Source organism: Necator americanus, chromosome III (assembly GCF_031761385.1).
Source record: "Necator americanus strain Aroian chromosome III, whole genome shotgun sequence".
Classification (NCBI taxonomy): Eukaryota; Metazoa; Nematoda; class Chromadorea; order Rhabditida; family Ancylostomatidae; genus Necator; species Necator americanus.
Genome location: NC_087373.1, coordinates 13,400,971 through 13,421,518, shown reverse-complemented (window position 1 = coordinate 13,421,518; position 20,548 = coordinate 13,400,971). Strand labels below are relative to the sequence as shown.

At 40.2% G+C, this 20,548-nt stretch overlaps 2 protein-coding genes across 4 annotated transcripts; both read right to left on the bottom strand.

The window, feature by feature from the left end:
• Positions 1-679: 679 nt before the first annotated feature.
• RB195_009467 (uncharacterized protein) lies at positions 680-9,712 on the bottom strand (the record flags this gene model as incomplete). The annotated part of the gene is made up of 14 exons (XM_064190030.1): positions 680-895; positions 1,922-2,014; positions 2,157-2,288; positions 3,862-3,954; positions 4,545-4,687; positions 4,855-4,969; positions 5,052-5,159; positions 5,231-5,320; positions 5,400-5,497; positions 5,607-5,742; positions 5,939-6,031; positions 6,089-6,177; positions 8,213-8,294; positions 9,482-9,712. The coding sequence occupies 14 exons, from the start codon at positions 9,710-9,712 to the stop codon at positions 680-682; spliced, it is 1,719 nt and encodes a 572-aa protein (XP_064047613.1).
• A 326-nt stretch (positions 9,713-10,038) lies between these two features.
• Positions 10,039-20,542, bottom strand: RB195_009466 (uncharacterized protein; the record flags this gene model as incomplete). Of its 3 annotated transcripts, XM_064190029.1 has the most annotated exons (8): positions 10,039-10,161; positions 10,425-10,541; positions 11,739-11,849; positions 11,906-11,978; positions 12,922-13,030; positions 14,098-14,172; positions 16,298-16,373; positions 20,474-20,500. In XM_064190029.1, the coding sequence occupies 8 exons, from the start codon at positions 20,498-20,500 to the stop codon at positions 10,039-10,041; spliced, it is 711 nt and encodes a 236-aa protein (XP_064047611.1). The 3 variants fall into 3 exon arrangements, with proteins under 3 accessions (XP_064047611.1, XP_064047612.1, XP_013306042.2); XM_064190028.1 differs by lacking the exons at positions 12,922-13,030; positions 14,098-14,172; positions 16,298-16,373; positions 20,474-20,500 and having other exon boundaries at positions 11,906-11,908; XM_013450588.2 differs by lacking the exons at positions 10,039-10,161; positions 10,425-10,541; positions 11,739-11,849; positions 11,906-11,978; positions 12,922-13,030 and having other exon boundaries at positions 14,087-14,172; positions 20,474-20,542.
• Positions 20,543-20,548: the final 6 nt, after the last annotated feature.

Below are 20,548 nucleotides of genomic sequence, written 5' to 3'. Positions count from 1 at the left end.
CGCAAACGAAGAGAAACGATGAGAGCAAATGTGATGAATTGAACATTAGGACTACTCTTGTACTTCTACCGCAACTGAGGCAATAGAGAAACCGGTTGAAGCGATGCAAAGACCCATTCAATATAAAACGCAAAGAAAATTGAAAGCAACTCTTGTCATTGCATCAAACGTCATGGTATCTTCAAGTACATTTCAAAAAGTAAAAAAAAACGCCGTGATAATTGGGCAATGGAGATACGAAAACCCCAGCTGTATTCATAATAGACACTTCACAGAATGAACTCTAAGCAGCAAAAACAGGTTTCCTTCGGTGCAAAATATACAATAAAGATCGCGTAGGCAAACTCTCAGCTTTGATAGAAGTTGTACAAAATGCCAGAGAATCAGATATTTTTGAAATGAATTATCTCGGAAGGACGTACTTATAACACTTATTTCATCTCGTCAGTGCACATCAATACTATTCTAGAAACGAATAAGAAAGAATATGAAAGAAGCTGGAATTTCTTCTCCAAGGAAAAAAAACAAAATAACAAGAACGGTGGTGCGGTAGTGAGGAAGATATGAACTGAGTCCCAGACCATTCTATATCAGCCAGCTTACCACACACCCTCTGCTGTCCAATCACGGAGCGATCTCATTTGTGACATACATTTCTGTAGCTAGACGAGTCTTTGGTCTAATCTGATACGATGGCTTGGACATTCTTGGTGGATGCTAGAATCGAATTTGCCATATCAGTTCCAAACGTATTCTGTAGACGAATTCTATCATATTTGCAGTATAGGAGCACAGAGCTGAATCTAGTTGCCGCATTACAACAAGCCATATTAATAAATTCGCTGTACAGATCTGGATGATTAGGTAACTGATAGAAAACTATTCGGTCCATGCCCTGAAAATAAAGAGAAATAAGAAATTGAGAAATTACACGGAAACATAGCAACCGAAAAAATGAAATTGCTAATTTGCTATGGTACTTTTCCTCTTTAAGAGAAGAAAAACGCGCTCGAACTAGGAAAAAGGAAACTCAATTTTGCGTTTACCGCGACAAGACCAGTTTATCTTTTTGATCTGTCCGTTATTTGCAACTATCGAAACAGCTGGAAATAACACATCGTGGTTTCTGCAGTAATTTTTCTTATCTACTTCTTGATGATTTTTGTTGGTGTACGAATGCTACATCGAGAAATCGTTTCTTAAAGTGTCACGATAGTAATGATTTCCAGAATGCTTCATATAATAAATTTTTCAAGGATTATGAATATTCCTGAACGACCCGTTAGTATATTCCATCACAATACGAAAACTTCTACGATCACATGCAGCTTGAGCAAATTGAGAAAAGACATGGAAATAGAAGAAATTGAAAAGATGCCTTTGAAGCATCAAGAGATCCAAAGCTCCAGAAGGATGCTATAAATACTTGGAGAGAACAATGAAAAGTTTAAAGCGATGGAAAAAACGCTTTTACAGCTGCATTTCATCGTGAACGTTCGCATTATAATGGAATATATTAAAGGCATGGCCAGAAATGTTTCTACGCCGTAAAAAATGAAGCATTCTGGAAATCATATAAAGCATATTGGAACTCTTCACAACCACGGCACCTTTAGAAACGATTTCACAACCTAATATTCGTACAACAACAAAAGTTCTTAATAGGTCAAGAAAACTACTCTAGAAACAGCAACATGGTATTTCCATTTCTTGCAATGGTTACGCATAGCTACTACAGCACATAGTCATCACATGATCAAAAAGCTTGAAGTCTCGCAGTGATAAACGCAAAATTGGGCTTTTTTGTCTAATTTCAAAGGTGTCTATCATTTCTTCTTAAAGCAGGGAAGTATCGGTACCAATATAATTAATAATATGTGTCTTTGATATTGGACTTGATGAGCATGATCTTATAACTTACACGTAAAGGTCTTCTATTGAAATAATAGTATCGTTCAGTTACAATAAGAACCTTCTTCGATTTATGAAAGAACAAATCTCGAGCCCGAGTAATCTGGAAGAGGAAAAGACATTGGTTGTAGCATGACAATACTACTTTCAGGTGAACAAAACTGGGAACAAAATTGTGTGGATTAGTAGCGTATCAAAAAACAGGAACAGGATAAAAAAAGTGAATAATAACGAAGACTCCTAACCTTGGTCTTTGGTGCATATTCATGACATGCCACAAAGCTTTCCTCCATCCGTTTAAAATGATTCCTCACTCGCACAAAATCAAAATACGATGGGATTACCACACATGTTCCAGGTAACAAACTAGCATTGCACTGAAAAATTCGAGCGGTTCACGAGTCTATCAGCTGTCTACACTACAGTGTTCCTGTTCGACGCGGAACTTATTCGAATAATATTCGTAAAGGAGTTCAGTTTTTAATGGAGATGAACGAGAAAATGTGGCCCATCTCATTATCTAACTCATGACTACCACTCAGGTGAAAAAGTTCTCAAAAGTGATGTCGAGAGGAAGAATTCTTTTAGGGTTGATGTCACCACTAGAGGGAGCATGAAACTGGTCTGGTTACTGACCAGTTGTTGTCAGAGCTATATTTTTTAGACACTATTTTCCCGTCATCAAATTTCGTAGTGTAACTTGACGCCACATTTCTGGTTCTACAACACAAATCACTTCCTGAGACATTCCTGAGATTCATTTGTTAATTGAAACATATGGAAACAATCCATATGAAGAAAAGAAGTCATATATGCTCAAAAGGCACAAACAATGAATGTGATAAGTCAAGTAAGGATGAAGGAAGGGAACTATTCTGAAATTAACTCGCTGGAAGAAGGGAATTATTTTGGAATTAACTGGCACTAGCAGTGAGTATAACGCGCATTAAAGGCAACGTACCACAAAAATGACGATATTCGGATCTCTCCACGAACCGATAGGGGTAGGGATGTAGTAGTGTGGTGTATAAGCATGATCACGCTTAGTTCTCCACAGTAATCCAAAAGAGGAGTGTACCGCAGTTTAGTGTGACTTTGTCTCCCCATCGATGGAAATTATTATGCGATAAGATGCGGGGAACTTAGCCGTCGTCCGACGTCCGCAATTCTACAACTATAACGCAAATAAGCAGCAGAAGCTGCCTCTCCGCAGAATTGTAAACATGGAGAGCGAATTATGGTACTATCGGCAATAAGTTGCATCGTTAGAGAAGCGGGATCGCACAAGACTGCTTTTCTGGATTGCCAGGATGAACTGAACATGATCACGCTTATACACATGAAGTGCACTCTTACCACTATCCAATCTCGTCAAATCTGCGATATGATACTGAAATGAGTTTTTGGTATTTACATTTACAAGCCATTACTACCAAAATTACTTCGAGTTGATAACGAAATGATTAAAGTTAAAAGTTAAAGTTTCTGGCGTTAATCAATCCGCTTGGGATGCGCCTCACTTCAATTCAGAATCGTTTGTGGTTTACGAACGTGTAACTGGCCTATACAATGACTTGCGGTGGTTAGCCGATGTGTCAAGTCAGTGTTTTTATCCTCCCAGAGAAGTCTGACACCAATTTATTGACCCCGGAGGGATGAAACGCTTGGTGAACGCTAGGGCGGATTCGAACCTCCGATCGATCGTGCAGGAAGCGGAACCTCTAACCGCTACACTACACCTGCCCCAACGAAATGATTAACTTCGATTAATTCTTCGTGTTTTCAGCTCTATGAAGTAAGTCATCGAAAAATTAAGATGAGGAGAAATTTTGTGCAGCTGTTTTGATTTCGCGTTGAACCAGAAGTACCACTAAGGTATGAGAAAAAACCTTCACATTACTCTGCGAAAAAAAAAAACTGTTTAACAAAGCGGTGCTTTTAAGAACTCACATAATCCTTAAAACAACTGAATCTAGCAGTTGCTTGCTCAGAAGGGTCACAGACTTCAAACCGTCTCAGCTCTTGGCACAATGGGATTTCTATCTGCAAAAAAAAAACATTTATAATGGAGATGAGGAAGTTAAGTTGATAAATGACGAGAGCTTAGCCGACAATTCCATACGTTTCTAACAAAATCCTTTTTTAAATTAGGATTGTATTGTAACGCAGATGCTACAGAAAAGCGAAGGAAACCTGTCTTCACAAGTGTGGTTGCGCAAGCTAAGTGAGAAAAGCGTAAAAAGGTTTTTTGAACACAGCTAAAATATTTCAAGGTTTTCAAGAGTATTACGGAAAGAATCATAACTTGGCCCACTTTCGTTAGATTCCAACACCTCATTTTAGAACTTCACCACAATACTTGCACAAAAGCATAGAGAAGATTTTTCATAAGAGATTTGACCAAACAAAAACTAAATATTATTATTTGGAAAAAAAATTACTCGAGTCTTCTCAGAGAGGGAATGCTACGAGAAAATCAATGAAGGGTTGAACAATTTAAATAAATCCTGTAGAAGAAATTTAGGAGATTCCTAGAGAGAGAGAGAGAGAGAGTGGATAAAATAACAGTAAGCACAGCGCGATCTCGGAGCAATAGTTGAGCAAGTTTAGTGATTTTCTTCTAATTGCTGTACCTTCTCAAGCGTTCCTTCACATGCCGTGTTCTGGATCACAAGCCCACGATAATTCAGCGAATGTTCCAACATTAAGGCAGAAAAGAGCTCATGTCGATATCGGGAGAAGAGCAGCAACTGACAGTAGAATTTCGCCATACCATCTATAATGGTGCAAATGAGAAAAAGAGTCATAATTAGAGACGAAATAAAATTAACAACAAAGATTGCGGGATGTCTGGAATAGTTGTCTAGTATGAGATAAGATAGGATCTTCTCCATGGTAAGAGAAATTCGTTTGTTTGTTAAATTGTTTTGTTAAAGTTCGCACCGATATAGCACTGTCGAACTCGTGAAATGTCAGTGTCAATTTTTGATGGCTGCGCATGAATGTGAGAAAAAATTAAAGTGAGATGTTCCCAATTCTGCTGTAGCATAATATCAGCCTGAAGTGCTAGAAAGTGTGATCAAAACGACAAAATTGAACGGATAAAACGGAAGTGCGGACGATTATGCACTTCTTGATACCTTGTCAATGACTGCAATTTGAATATTAGAAATGAGATGACTTTCTTTCCCAACTTCACCATCCAAGATCATTCGAAGGCCAAGAGGTGAGCAAAGAATAAAATCAGACTGTAACGCATAAGAATTAAAGTTAAATTAAAATTAAAAAACAAAAAAGCAATGATAAAGATGAGTTTTACCTTATCAAAAGCTTCATAAAGCTTCAATACTTTTTTAGACAATGCTATGCCAACACGAAAGCAGTCGTCGTTATTCCCAGTTATCAATTCCTAAATTGTCGGAGCGAATAAAAATGTGGCCCTCAATTATAAAAAGGTGTGAAAAGTGGACTAAAACAGTAAACCTGACTTTGAACTCTTCAGGCATCCTCTTTTTAAACTCTGGAGGGCTCTCACTTTTGAATTCAGTATTAAAGCGATCCCTATTCCATATTGAACCTTTTCCTTCTTAAAAAGGGTTTATTTGAAGACAAATAAATTTGATAGTGGAACGGCTGTTCAAAAAAAAAGAGTGAAGCTACCGTGAAGCACATTATTAACTGATAGCATCTCTTACCACCTCCAAAAACCAAACGTTCTAGTCTCTGAACAATATCAAATGCGTCTTTTTTGAAAGGACAAAGGATAAGTACTGTAGGTCTGGCGAATCCTTGATCACGAGTTGATTCTACCAAATCATCTGAAGGTTGTCCCTAAAAGTGTCCAAGAACAGTTATGAATATTTGCTATGAATATGAGACGCAGAAGAAGAAAGAATGAAGATTGGCAAACGGGGGAACTCCTTAAGATGCCCACAAACAATTTTCAAATGACTTTCAAGACTTTTTTCAAAGTCGATGAGAAAGATCAACCAGAACGATGATCGAGAAAAAGACTTTGTAAAATGACCTTAGAAGCTGCCACCTCCAACTTCCTGTTGTTGGAAATGATAAGATTTCGCGTTCGTATAACATGGTCCAATGCGTGAGCCAAATATACGGTCTTAAAACTTGAACCGTCATTTGAACAGATTGGAAATGGCTTCATAACATAGCTTACTCTGTAGGAATAGCAGCTCGGCATTGGTTGGGCATAGAGATCCATATATTTTGTTATTATATTGAGGAAGTCGGTTTTGTGTTGATCTCCTGCAAAAAGAATAAATGCAAAAGTAATATCAAATGAAAAAAAGAAACATACGGCTCCTACAGTTATTGCAGTCGCACTACCGTAACTACTTCTCTAGCGGCAGAATTTGTTTATACACTGTTAAGTAATGACCTTACGAGTAAAACAGAAGGTTGACGAGCATAGATGCTTGGTGAAGGATGTGAGGAAAACTAAAACGTAATACTGATTTCTGACTGTGACCGCACTATCACAAGATCGCCGGAAACTCGGTGTGACGTTACATCATCAACCTTGTGTGCGGCTAAAGTCAAAAACAACTAATATTGAGTTGTGCCAAGAAATTTCAATGAAATTCGAACATTACAACCTATATTCTAGCGAAGCGAATCTACATCTGGATACCCGAAGGCCCATTTACGCGAGTACAGTTAAACTCAAGTATTCCTCAGCGGATAATATTAAAATACGTTCTAACAATCGAATCCAAGTTTATACCTAGAAAAAGCACTAGTATCCAAAAGAACAGTGTGGAAAATTCGACTATTCGTATATTCAATTAGTCGAGTATCTAAAAGATTTAGCATTTCAACATTTGAGTTTGAATACTTTCAAACTAAGGAAGTATTATTAACTGAACCGAACATTCTTGAAAAAAAAATCCTCCGAAATTCGAATACATTGGTTGGATGTTTTGCCTACTCTAAGTGGAGGTTCACGCGAATAAAAGAAAGCAGCGATCTTTTCGTCGACTATTTCTCAGTGCAGTTGTAACGATATCATGTCAAGCTAATGTTGCTTACTCACATTTTATGAGCATAATTTAAGAAATCGATGGTATCAGCCTAGAGTGGAACCTACAATAAAAGTGTAAAGTGTCTGGCGTTATCACCGCTTGGGATGGCCCGTTCTATTGACGTTTGGGTTGACGACGTGTTGGCCTATATGTTGCGGTGGTGCCGAGTGTAGTGTGTTTTTATCAGACAAGTGGTAGGGAAAGTATAGTCTCGAGTAAAGGCAGCAGCAACTCAGCTCCTGAGATAGAACTGAAACACTATACAAAAATTACCGGCCTCAAAAAAAGCAGAGATCAAAGGTGAGTCGTTCGAACTGTCTCCACAGAGACCGCTAAATTCGTCAAACAACTACGTAAGAAATATTGAATCTATCAAGCATGAAAAAGCAAAATCAATGAAGATATTATGAAGACGGATTCCTAGATGCGTTCCTTACAAAACCGTATCAAAGAACTAGACAGCTCAACAAAACACATTACTCATGAGAGAATGAATCCATCTGCAGGTCGAGAACCATGAGTTAAAGAAGAAAGATATACTTGAAGTTCCAGCTATTTTGCGTCGCTCATTACAACAGAAACATTTTCAAATATAGACACGTTTTTATTTAGAAAATATCGGAATGCAAAAATGAAAGAACGAAGAAACCTCAGCAATATACTTTCAACTCTGAGTGATGGGACATTGGAACGGTACAACAGCCTTACTTACTTGACCTATGAACTCTATCAAATAAAAAATTTAGAAAGAAAAAGAACTTCTTTAGTTTGGGGGAGATTTAAACCTTGAACACACTTCTCTTCGAAACAGTTTTCAATAGTTCTCAATAGATCCATGCAACAACACCCGTGAGATTTCCTATAGCCTTGACATCAACAATACCTAGCAGTGAGTTAACATAGAAGAGAAATACTTAATCCGAGAATCACTGATTGAAGAGTGTGGTGACGGTGACAGTTTTTTTTTTATATCACACTTGATAGTTGGCTTCTGGTATGTTTTCCTCTGGTAATAAGGAGATTTTTTTCGTTGAGACTTATGTTCGTTGTAGGAAAATAAACGTACTCTCTTTCACTTTCCTACACACTTACGCATGACACAAATATATTATTTAAAAGTGCAACGAAGCGTAGGGATGACTGATGCTGATCGGATATTACTGATTGGAACAAGAGAAAGATAATTTTGTAAGACAAGGAAATAAGAACCAAAATCAGAATTCATCTGGATAAACATCATTAAGAACTTCAGAATTTACCTGGTTCATTCTCGAAATTGCGGATTAGGTTTTCATTCCACCTCTTTTCCAGGGATGATGAGGGAGCTTCGTCCAAAAAAGGCTGCAAATAAAAGTGATGTTTTGTAGAGTATCATAGTTCAGCACTAACATATTTCAATAATACGATCGGCGTTGAACGATCAAATCAGATTGATCCACCTTCACCGAAGACCCTTAGTTGGGCCAAACGACATGAAGCGCGGTGTAGTTGCTTAAGAGGGGACGCACGAAGCTGGGGCGAAGATAGAGGTTGGAATTGAGGTGGGACCATCGCGAACTGCTGCAATGAACGGTAGTAGTAAGAGTCCTCCCTCGATCCTAACCGCTATTCTCCACCGCACTGCTTCGAGCGCAACCGCTTACGCAACTGCACCGTACGTTCACAGTCCATGTCGTTTTGACTCTACGATAATGTCAACACCCAACACTTTTGAGTCCTATCGTACCTTTACACACCGATCTGTAATGTTATTCGAGGTTTTCGTTGAGGTCTAACAATAGAAATAATTTTTTTGAGAAGAAAAACGGCTAGTTTCTGTTTTGGCAATGTGATCACTGTAGCTCTCAAAATATCGTTTAAAGACATCACCCCATGAATCTGGTGTGGGAAGGATTTTCGTTGGAGTATAGCTATATCGGGTCGTAGATTATGAACACAGATTACGATTATAGATCACAATCCATTCGGACGGGTTTTCCGGCAAATCGCAGACGGAGCGGGCGCAAGGGTGGCGCACTGCAATAGAGGACGTCGTGAGGAACTGCATTCCAAAGCCGTCTGTTTACAGTGATTCAGGGAGAGATGAGCGGAACCACCCCCTGTATACATAATCTACGACCCGATATAGGTATACTCAACGAAAATCAATACCACGCCAGATTCTTGGGGTGATGCCTTTAAGAATACCAAAAATTATGCTACATTCATTATATGGACAAAGAACCTCTACAAACAGATCCGGAAATCCGAGGCCTGGAAGCCATTTGGGTGAGGTCAGTGGTACGTACCACTCAGAATGGTCACAGTCTTGATTATGAGATCAATTCGATTATTTTGTAACAAACATTTAGGACTAATTCACATCTTGTCCAACTTTGGGGGCGGTGAGGTATAACAACGTCTACGGTTTCTGCAAAAGCAGCGGAATGAAGCTATCCGATATCGTAGAAGTAATTTTTAAAAATTTTTGCTGTAACGACGCAACGAGGCAAAAAGGATAAACAAGTAGAATTAGATAAACCTCTAACCTCTTCTAATGCTCCTGTGTATTCTATCACAGCACCCAGAGAGGGAAGTTCGTAACTTTTCTGTTTTCGTTTCGACTTTGGACCTCTCAGCTTTTTGCAGGTCTCCTCATTTAAAGGAAAGGAGAACCGTTTTGTAAAAGCATCATCACTTTCCACCGAAGATGCTTGCAATTCCACTGCATCCTCTTCACATGGATCTTCTAATTCTAGCTTTCGTTTCTTAGCTTTCATCCTTAAAACAAAATCATATGCATTCGCAGCCAAAGTAGATCGAAATATCACTGAGAATATGTATATTCTAAAATTACCAATAGAACTAAGTTTAGGAAATATTTATTAGGAGGAAATCAACTCTCAAGAAAGATGAAACCTCAAAAAATCATAAGCATTTACAACAACCAAAAATAGCTCATAAAAGTCAAGTGTACCATGCATTTATATCTACATGAACAGCACCGCTAACAAGCCACACTCAGACCACGGCGAACTAACGAAATCTGTGGGTGAAAGCTGATTTGAAGCGATACACATTGATCACACAAATTTGTAAGATAACGTTATTCCTGAGAGTGCGCTTCGTTTCTCATTGCATCAGGTACCGGGGGAGGAGTGGATAACTCGTCAATAACTGGTGCAGATTCTCCTCGAAACATTAGTGCAACCATAGCGGGAGTTTGTGCCTGGAAGTGATGATTTCCGAATACTGGTCTAGCCCTACAAAAATAAAGATAAGATAAAAATCCAAATACAACGTTTCGTCGTCCAGACTTGGAATGTCACGACGATAATGGAATGGTTTCAAAAAAAGGAAATTTCAACTCTCTAGCAATCTTAATAGGCAAGTTCCGAATGAGAAATAAGTTAGTTACATATCTGTTGATAGAAAAAAACAACACTAATACTTGCAGAGGACAATATCAAGCAAGATATCTTTAGTAATCACCTTTGCGTTATTGACAGTGAAACCACTCTCTGCCAACGTTTTCTTGTCATCTAGAGGTTGAAAATTCGTCGTGCTATCATCAAGTAAGCGGACAAGTACCTGATCGGTGACGGGAATCTGAAAAAAAAACACCTTTAAAATGAAGTCTAAAAAAGAAAGGGAGAGAATTCCAAAGAAAAGCGAAAGAAGAGAATTACCATTATGTTATGCATACAACTGATTTCTCTGGACAACTGTATCCTACATCGAAAAAGTGCATCTCAAAGTCACTTCAAAGAATTCAAATTGGGGTTATTTTACATGCACCTCAGAACCACCATCTTAACTTGCGAAATTTAAACTCCAAACAAATATAAAAACGAAACCCGTCATGTTTATTCCAAATAAGGTACTATCTTGCCCAAAAAACCTTGTGGAGGAGAAAACCAATGTTCAGACATGTGTGATATTTTGAGCATGAACAAACTATTCCCATGTACAAGGTATTTTTGAGAAGTTAACGTATGTCGCAGATAGAAATCACATTTTCTCTACCTGTTGCAAATGGAGATAATTTAATGTGCAGGTCACGATTATTAACTCAATATTTCACGACAGAGATATTCTTGAACTAAAACCTACAACCCAACTGCACAAAAAAAAACACTGCAAAGGTTGACTTAGAAAAGAAAATCGCAATCGGCCGCAAGATTGCATCGTAAACTGCGGCTCAATAATAAAATTAGATAAGCATGAAGAATATCATTCGCACTTAGAATTCTACGTAGCCTTTTTGAAGGAGGCTCAGTGAGAAGAAAAAAGTACTGAAACATTGTTTGGAAAAGGAAGAAATACCAATTTCCTAAGGAAGTTTTGAAAAATGGGAGTAAGGCACAAACAACTCATAAAATACATTAGGAATCAGTACACCAGTACACCGGAACTTGGCAAAAGACAGAAAATAATCTCTAAACGAGTATATTCTTTTTTTCCTACTTAATTCACAGAAGTTTATGAGCAATGGTGGATAGGACCTTAATGCTTGAAGTTGCTGTTGACTCTCCACGAATCTGTTTTTCATAGAATAAAAATTAAATCTCAGTAAGTCAAAAGCAGGGCGTAATCTGGAAGCAGAGAACAAGATGACGTGAAGGCTGCTTCGCAAAGCATTCGGGAAAAAGAAGCAGAAGAAGGCACAAAATCAAAGGAAGTCAGCATTTTCGTTCTTACCACACAAGAAAACTACTACAAAAGAACCTGATTAGCTGTAGCATTGCAAATCACGCAAGAATTACAAAAATGCAAGAACACAAAGTACACAAGTTCATGACGTACCTTTAACACACCTTCCACGATCCTTTTCAACTCTAAAACAGGAGCAGTGTCTTTAGCGTCGCAAAATACATGTTGCTTTTCTCGTACAATCTCGAAAAACAACTCGTGAACCTAAATTTCACATATAAAACGGGTGCGAATACCATACAAATAACTGCAAAACCAACCATTATCTGTAAGATACGATGCGACCCTGTTAGACTTCCCGCTGAAGAAGACAAACGCCGATACCCAGTGACTCTGTAATTTTTGTAGTTATTTCCACATCAGTATCAGTGGTTAATTATTGCATGTTGAGATGAGAGGACTCAAGGTCAACACCACCACTCCATCCGTTCCTCAATTTTATTCACAGTGCTAAGTTAGTTGGAGACAGGGGGAGCACTCAACCACGCTCTTCCTTCAGGAAGGGAATAACTAAGTTAGTCGGTTCCCTAAACCTAAGCATTAGTCTTAGAGGATCTATGACATGAAGAATAAAGCTACATAGAGAACAAGGTAGAGCTTCCAGAAACAAGAATTTGGTTGACTGACCTCCTAAATCATCACCTTATTTACAATTGAGCAAAAAGAACTGAGCAACAAAAATTGTCACTTATTAGAACAAAAATATGAATGGGATGGTAGAACACAACCAAATAAGATAAGCAGAGGAATAATACCACAGTTAAAGAAGTACAAACATTCGGAAAAGGCAAGCAAACAATCTGAACACCGACAAACCCCCGCTGATATAAAACTTTCTGAAGTACAAAAATACAAAAGGGCAACTCATCTTGACGTGTGAGCCGTGTCATTAACTGTTAACTGTGTGTTTCAAGCCCATATGTTATACTCGACGCCGAAATAGAGCTGTATTTTCGTGGGTTCCTACCTGTATGGTCGTTGGAGTGCGCGGGTTTTATTTGCGTTGTAGATGGGAGAATAGTAAGCGCAGAGCAGATGTGGAGAATGTTCACCAAATTCTTTTCGTTGTCGAGGTTGTAGGACCACAAGGAGACGATTGAAGAGCCTAAAGGGCCTTCGTTGGTGGTTTCACGTTGATGAATCCTATGCGAAAGGTTGGTCGACCACTGCAGCAGTGCTTTTTCTTCGCAGTTTAGAGGGCCATAAATAGCTAGGTTCGGAAGACAACAAACGTCTGAGATATGATCACCGGAATTTTTACTTTAAGAGTTCTCACCTCGAGGGGAGCGCTGGAGATCCTTGGACGAAGTGTGCAGTTACATGGAGTTTGGAAAAGACGTTGCAAGGCAACGAAGGAGTGACTACGATAACTGCACTGTGCTCCACTGTGATTTTTCAAGTGAGGCAATATAATTCTAGCTAATTGAACTAATTATGCGAACCACAGACAAGTAGTGGGTGCCGGATGTGTTCAACTGGGTGGCCGTGCAGCGTGCCGTGCTGCAACGCATTCCGTTTCTCTGCTTTTCGCACAATATCGCTTCCCTGTAAAGATGAAGAGAACTGAGATGTTTCTGTCGGTTAATGTTATGGCTGTATTGTGGCAATTCTACTGCTATGATCATTTTAACTAAAGGTCCTTTGGCGACACAAAATTGTCCCAAGGTAGGCGCTAGCTGAACGGCGCATTATATTAACGTTGGAGCTGTACATCTATGTAGAAAACAATTCCAGAACAACTGTAAATTGCTACTGCGTATCAACTCATAGGACATACCACTTGACAAGTTTGTTGGAAAAAAAGGAATGGTTCAGTCAGTCTTTTATACGTAAAGCGGACATTTTTCATTGAAACAAGTGCATGAAATTGTACAGTATACGTATATTCAGTAGAAACAGTCGAAATGAAAAATGAAAAGCGGTTATGCTTTCAGAACGGACAGTTGAGCGGGTGATGCAGCAGACTTCAAGGAAATTCTGACTGTCATAAACTGGTCAGTGACCGCCGCTGAACCGCTAGGAGTGTGACGACGTGGAGCACTAAAGGATGGAATGACGTTCTTGACAGTGTGGTGAACGCAAGCAAAGATGGTATGTCTGAATACGAACCGAGTATAAATAACTTCATTTCCCAGCAAAAAAAAAACGTACAAGCAACACCTGTCAGGTAAAGGAATGAGGGGGATTGTTTTGGGTATATAAGAATAGTAAAAGATCGGATAACTCGAAGAATTGGTTTCTTTTTTATATCTTAGAAAAGAACAAACGTGTTGGTTACTCGTACTATGGCCTGTACATTGCAAACAAATTGTGCTCAATACATAGATCTTTTGTGAAAAATTAAAGAGAAGAGGTTAGAAGAAAAGAAAACAGAATCGCGGTTTATGAAGTTTGTTTCGAAGAGAAAAGAAACAACACTGCACAATTAAAGAAACAGCTGATCATTCATTACACGAGTAGGTCGTTTTGCCGTCTATCTTCAGCTTCACACATTTTTCTGCGTCACAAAATGTTTCTCCACACGACACTGAAAAAAAAAACAATACGTTCGTGTTCATTGTACGCAACCAAAGCAAACTGCCGGCATTGCCGGCCTCTTGCGCTGGTATATAACATAGTCGGGCCACATGATAATCATGTATTATCATATTTATAGTATTATTTTACATATTATTTCGTCATGTGTGTGGTTTGTGGTGTGGCTGTGTGTGTAACGGTATTCTAGAAAGCAGTGAGACGGGTCCCACGGCGTCCAACTGATGCTTCGGCAGCTGTAGCCGCTTAGAAGTGGTGCGCCGGCGCTCGTAGTACATAAATTTCAAATACAAATACAAATGTGAGAAACCAATGGGGGTTCAAAAACACAAATAATAAATCATAGAAGAAACTCTACATGTTATCCTTGAAAATCCGAACGTTTCTTGACAATTAAAAGAGTGGGAATCGTGATCCACCTACGTGAAAAAAATTGCTGGTTGTCACGTTCCTACTGTACATCTAGCAAAAACAAGTAATATACATAGGTAATTGTCTCAACGCTTTTTCCGCAACATCGCTCCGCGATATTCGCAAACAAGTAGTTTTCGTCGCATTGAGCAAGCTTTAACTGGATGATATTAAGCGAAAACGTAAAAAGGATGGATTTGATGATTGCTGGAGGATATTGTCTGCGGTATTTGTGATCGGCATCTTCAGTTATACTGAAGAAACAAATTTTATCTAGTTCTATGCGATAGAATAGGAGAAATCTGATCATCGCTGAATGTTGCACGTCTTCCTCGCCTTATCCTCCTCTTCATCAACGCTCACTGCAGAAGTATCGAACATCTGTCCCCTCGTTCAGATGTTGACTCGCAAATTTAAAGGCATCACTCCACGAATCTGAGGTGGTACGGATTCCAGGTGGAGTATTCGTATACGGGATCGTAGATTATGGAGAGAAGGGTGATCCCGTCCATTTCCTTCTAATTGCCGTAAAAAACGACCCGGAAGATACGGCTTCGGGCGTTCCGGCGCGCTATTTTCTACAAGGACTTCTACAAGGACGCCAGCCTTGTGCACACGCCGCATCTTCCGGGGCGTTTTTTATGGCAATTAGGAAGAAATAGACGGAATCACCCCCTTCTCCATAATCTACTATCCCGTATACGATTACTCCACCTGAAATCCGTACCACCTCAGATTCGTGGAGTGATGCCTTTAACCGCAAACACAAATTCGTAGTCCGGCCCGTGCGATATACGGTGCAAGATAATTGCCGTGAGCGACACCTTGGCAGGTTATTACATTAGGGCAGTTCGGTTACTCATGTTTAGGGTGGGAACCTGAGGACACGTGGAAATGCGCGTCAAATCGACGGACAAACAATTTTGCTTGTCGTGTAGCAGTAGCGCTGTGTTTTATTACTAGTTGCCTCCACGGAGTGACCTTTATCGCCTATCGTAGTTATTGCTACTGGAAATTACTTCCTTCACATGTGCCAGAAAAACGCATTACGGTAACTGTCCATTGATGGACCTTTCAAAGTTTGCTGTGGCACCTTGGGAAAGGAGTGGTGCTGTGACAATTTTTGAAAATGCAGCTCCAGAATATTGCCTAAAGATAAAAGTGTAGAAGATAAAAGGCCATGGACTCATTCCGCTACTCTGATTATCCCGGTTTTATCTGATGCAGGTTCATGAAGCCGAAAGCCGTTGAAGGTAAGAAGTAAATCAAACAAATAGAAGCATCCAAAGAAAATCACCCACAATTCATGTGGCTTGTATTGCCAGAGAGAAAAGGCTCAATCCTTCTGTAGCACGATACTACTGATGGTACCAGTATTTGATCAATACTCCAGACGACTGAGCAATTTGTGCTACGAAATTCTGTCTCACCTTGCATACTTTGCATATTCAAGAGATTACAACTTTTCTGTGCATTCTGATAACTTTCTGTACGAAAATCGATTTTATAGTCAGCACGATGCTGCGAGATCCGCCTTCCCCCAAGAATTCATCCAGTCACAAAGCAAATATTGAAACAAACAAGCCTATTTCTTGTACGTAAAAGCGTGCTCACAGCAGAGGATTTTTTTTGCCACTGACTGACCAACTAACCATTCATTCTTTCAAAAACGGCATTTCTTCTACACCATCCTAATATATACTCACCCACTCCGTTCTTAAACTGCTTGGAAGACCGTGCTCTACTGTTCGGACCAAATGGTGGAAGGAGTTGTGCGGATACCTGTAATTATAATTTTAAGCATTGCCAATTTCCAAGTGTTGGCGTCACAGTGGCTTGTTTCTTATCACCAAACAAGGATGTTCTATACGGACGATAAAGGTGTAGCGCAGTCAGTAAGAGCCTTCTGTATCTGCGCGATTGATCGATGGTTCGATACCGTCCCAGTGCTAACCAAGCTGTTCATCGCTCCGGGTCGATAAATTGGTACCGGACTTGTCTGCGAAGATAAAAACACTGACTTGATACCCCGCAAGTCATTGGAACGGGTGTTCCAAAACCTCAACGATTGCGAATTCCAGTAAAACACGATGGAGCACCTCAAGAGGGTTGATTAACGCTGGACACTTTATCTCTTGCACTTTATATGGACGAGACAAGTTTCTCCTTAGACAAAACTATGCATCTCCTTGGAAACACTACTCGAATACTTCGATTTTAATACCTGTTGTTGCTGTCTTTTGTTAAACTTTACGTAACTTAACTAAACGTAACTTTACTCCAAAAAACATACGTGGATTAAGATGAATTAGTTGGCCGCTAGGGACTTTTTCCGTCGACATTATCTTCGTAGATCCAGTGCTTCATTGCCATGCTTTCCCAGTATTTCGCTAACCATATTTCCCAGTATTTCCCTAACCATAAGTTTTTGGCGCTGAATACTATCATTAGACTACACTAGACGTTGGCTACGAGAATATGCAGCCGCCTTGCTTGCCGAATAGACATATTATGCAGTCTGAAGTTAAGCAGAAGCGATCCGGCCTGAATGCGGCGTGTGGACAAAGGTTCGTACTATTGCTTTATTGTGGACCCGCGCATTTATCCAATACTAACATATTGCTTGAGCAACTTCGCAAAACGCGCCTGAAAAGGTAGTCTGTTATAGAATTCTCCGATGTCACTTCCCTTCATATCACATCTCGAATAGCGTAACAGTGCAAGCTGTGTTTGAGCTTCTCGTAAATCTGCTTTACAGAAAACTTGTAAGGATTTAAAATGTCAATGTGTTTTACGAATAGCTCAAACCCGGCTTCACTAATCCGTTGCTAAAGATGTTGGCATGAAGGGAAGCGAAATCGAAAAATCCTATAACTCACTGCCTTTCTAGGCGCGTTTTGCGAAGTTGCTCAAGGAATATGTTGTTGGATAAATGTTCGGGTCTATGCTAGAGCAAGAGAGCGTGCATAACTTTCAAAAACCAAGGTATGCTATCGCTATGGCCACCGGTGTTGCCTGTGAGTGTGAAATTCCCTGTTCTTGTTTGCCTAGTTCACGTCTTCAGCTGAAAGTTGAAGGGGATGTCCAACTCTTCAGAACCTCACAAGACTTACTTTAATGAGTGCCGTCTCGGTGGTGCAGAAGTTTGTGGAATTTTTATACTTTTTTGATGAGGGGGAATTATATGAGGTACACAAAAATACTAGGACCTCATAAATAAACTTAATGTTTGCGCCATTGTTCGCCAAGGCAGGTAACGAATGTAATTTTGCTCACTGTTTCGTATTACCCGATGGATAAACTTATTTCCCTAATGACGAAATTTTTGGTCGAATTATCGAATTCCATGCCAAATATTCACATTTACATGCACAACGCACATTTGTGAATTCACACGAACTGTATCACCTGTGTCACCTGTGCTCCCGTTTTTCATCGATTAGCTCGAGTGGGCACCAGTAATATTTCGTGCAAGTGTGGCCCAGTGGCTTCTCTTCTCGTGAGGGACTTGAAGAGCGTCGTACTCTTCTTTGAAGGACTTCGCGTCGTACTCTTCTTTGAAGGACTTCGTAAAGAGGTCTGACCATCGGGTCGATGGTATTCCTGCCGTGTGTTTGATGTCACGTGGTATCCAGTCGCTTACGGATCTGGTCAAACGATAGTAGCTAAAACGCATCATATGTCCGACCCATCTAATTTTGCTTTCTTTGGCATATGCGGCAGCGTCTCAGAATTTCGATCCATGACATAGGAATGAACTTCTAATCCCTTCTTTAACTTGCGTAAAGCCGGATGCTCCTAGCATTTGCGCGGTTATGGCGCTGATTGCATTTTCTCCTGCTTGCGCAACGCCCACGTTCCTGACGCGTGAGTAAAATCAGAAAGAAAGGTGGTATTGAATAGGTACCACGGAGCCGAATGTTCTCAGTCCTCTTCAGTACAGTCTTCCTTGATGCTCTTGTATGCTCCCCAAGCCGCTCGTTTCTTCCTGCCCAGCTCGGAGGTCAGTGAATGGGGAATCAGAAACCCATCCTTTCCTCATAAACATCGTCTCGTCCAGGTTTACCTGGAGACTTATCTTTCTACACTTTTAATTCAACCAGGATGTGTTCCACCTGATTGATGCTTGATGTTATCAGAACGATGTCATCAGCGGAACGAAGATGTAAATGCTGGGGCCGTCAACTTTCACTCTCATAATATCCCATTCCAGTTCTCGGATTCTCGAAGGTGGCACTGAATATTTTGAGTGAGACTGTGTCATGGTGACGAATCCCTCTCATCACGTCGATTGCGAGCACTATTGTACAATGAGGAAGTTTTGAACGTGAAGTTGCTATACAATTAACGAAGTGTTTTTATATACGGAGTAGGGACGAATTGGTTGTAAAAGGCCTCCATGACCGCCTCAGTCTCAAGGTTTTCTTCAAGTCGATGAAAGTGAGACACAGCGGCATCCTGTACTCTCGCTACTTCTATGGGTTTTGAAACGGTGTATGTGGTCAGTCGTACTGAACCCTTTTCGGAACCCTTCTCCTTCGCATGACTCTCCTTCCTCTAATGTTCTTTCTATCCTGTTCAGGATTACTCCTGTGAAGATGTGATTACTTGTAGATGACAGACAGTAAGCAGGTTGGACGATAGTTCACGGTGTCCTGTGGATCTCCCTTCTTATACAACAGTGCAGTCTGTTTTTTCATTGCTTAGGAACCTTGTGTTCTGACAGATAACGGGTGAGAAGCTTCTCCACAGCGTTAATACGGACTGGGGGTAGGTTCTTCAGTTGTTCAGGCTTGATTCTGTTGGGACTGGGTGGAGTACGATTCTTTACCGACATGATGACATGCCGGATTTCGGAAGAGACCTCTGGAATCAAATGTCCTCAGATGGTGAGTAGGCAAGTGGACGTGAGACCAGGATGGGAGATGTGAGTAGATGTCGTAGATGATTTTCTCCATTCCCCTTCTTGATCCAATGGTTGTTTCGTTTGGGTTCCAGAGAGCAATATTCATACGATTGGCGAAGGTTAATGACTTTTTTTCCTCCTATTCTGCTTTAGCCATTGTGCTCTTCTCTATTCGAGGTCTTCTTTTATCGCTTCTCTAGAGTGCGGCCATCTCGGACGTGAGTTCATGGTAGGTTTGGGATTTCGCATTGAGAACTTTGCGGCCTTCTCCCCTCATATGAAAAAAAAATCCTTCTCGAAGAAGGCGATGGTCCGATGGATTCAATGGCGGCTTTCGATGTAAGCGTACGTGCGCTGTAAGTACAGATCGTAATCCTAGTCCTTTTCCGTATCGGTAGCCTAGATGACTCCTACCATCCCGCCTTTCCTGGAGGTACCGTACAAGGTTTTTCTTCGGAATAAGAAAACTCTTTCTGGTTACTGTGTCTTGCATATAATTTTAAAACACGAGGGGTTGCCGGTCTCTAGTTCCATGAGCTTATTTACTGGAGGTGACTCCAAACCGCCTTCCTTCCACCTCAGAGTAACATGATTGCCGGCTTTTGGCCAAATGGATATGCGGAATACAATAGTATTATGAGCAGATCTTAGCACGGGGCACGTAAACAGGGATTCTATCCCTTGCACCTGTGTCTCAGGGCAGGCACGCTTTGGTCCGCGATTAACCCCCTACCGCCACGTGGCCCCCGCCACACCATGTGAGCTGTAATTTAATAAAAATAATTTAATAAAAACGAAAGGTATGAATTGGACAATAACGATGAAATGCACTTAGATGACGCTTTCACACCAGTGAACGTCACTCACAGATTGCCGTTTGGAGCGTTTCTTATCTGGTTCCTTTCACGCGAAAGTTAATACTTAACATTCAATGAAATTTGTAAACAAAACAGAGAACAAATTATTAAAGAGTTACCTTTTTGTCTTCATTAATAATAGCCATAAACGTTGCAAGGAACAGGCAAAAGCGATACTTAGCGCTCATAAGGGT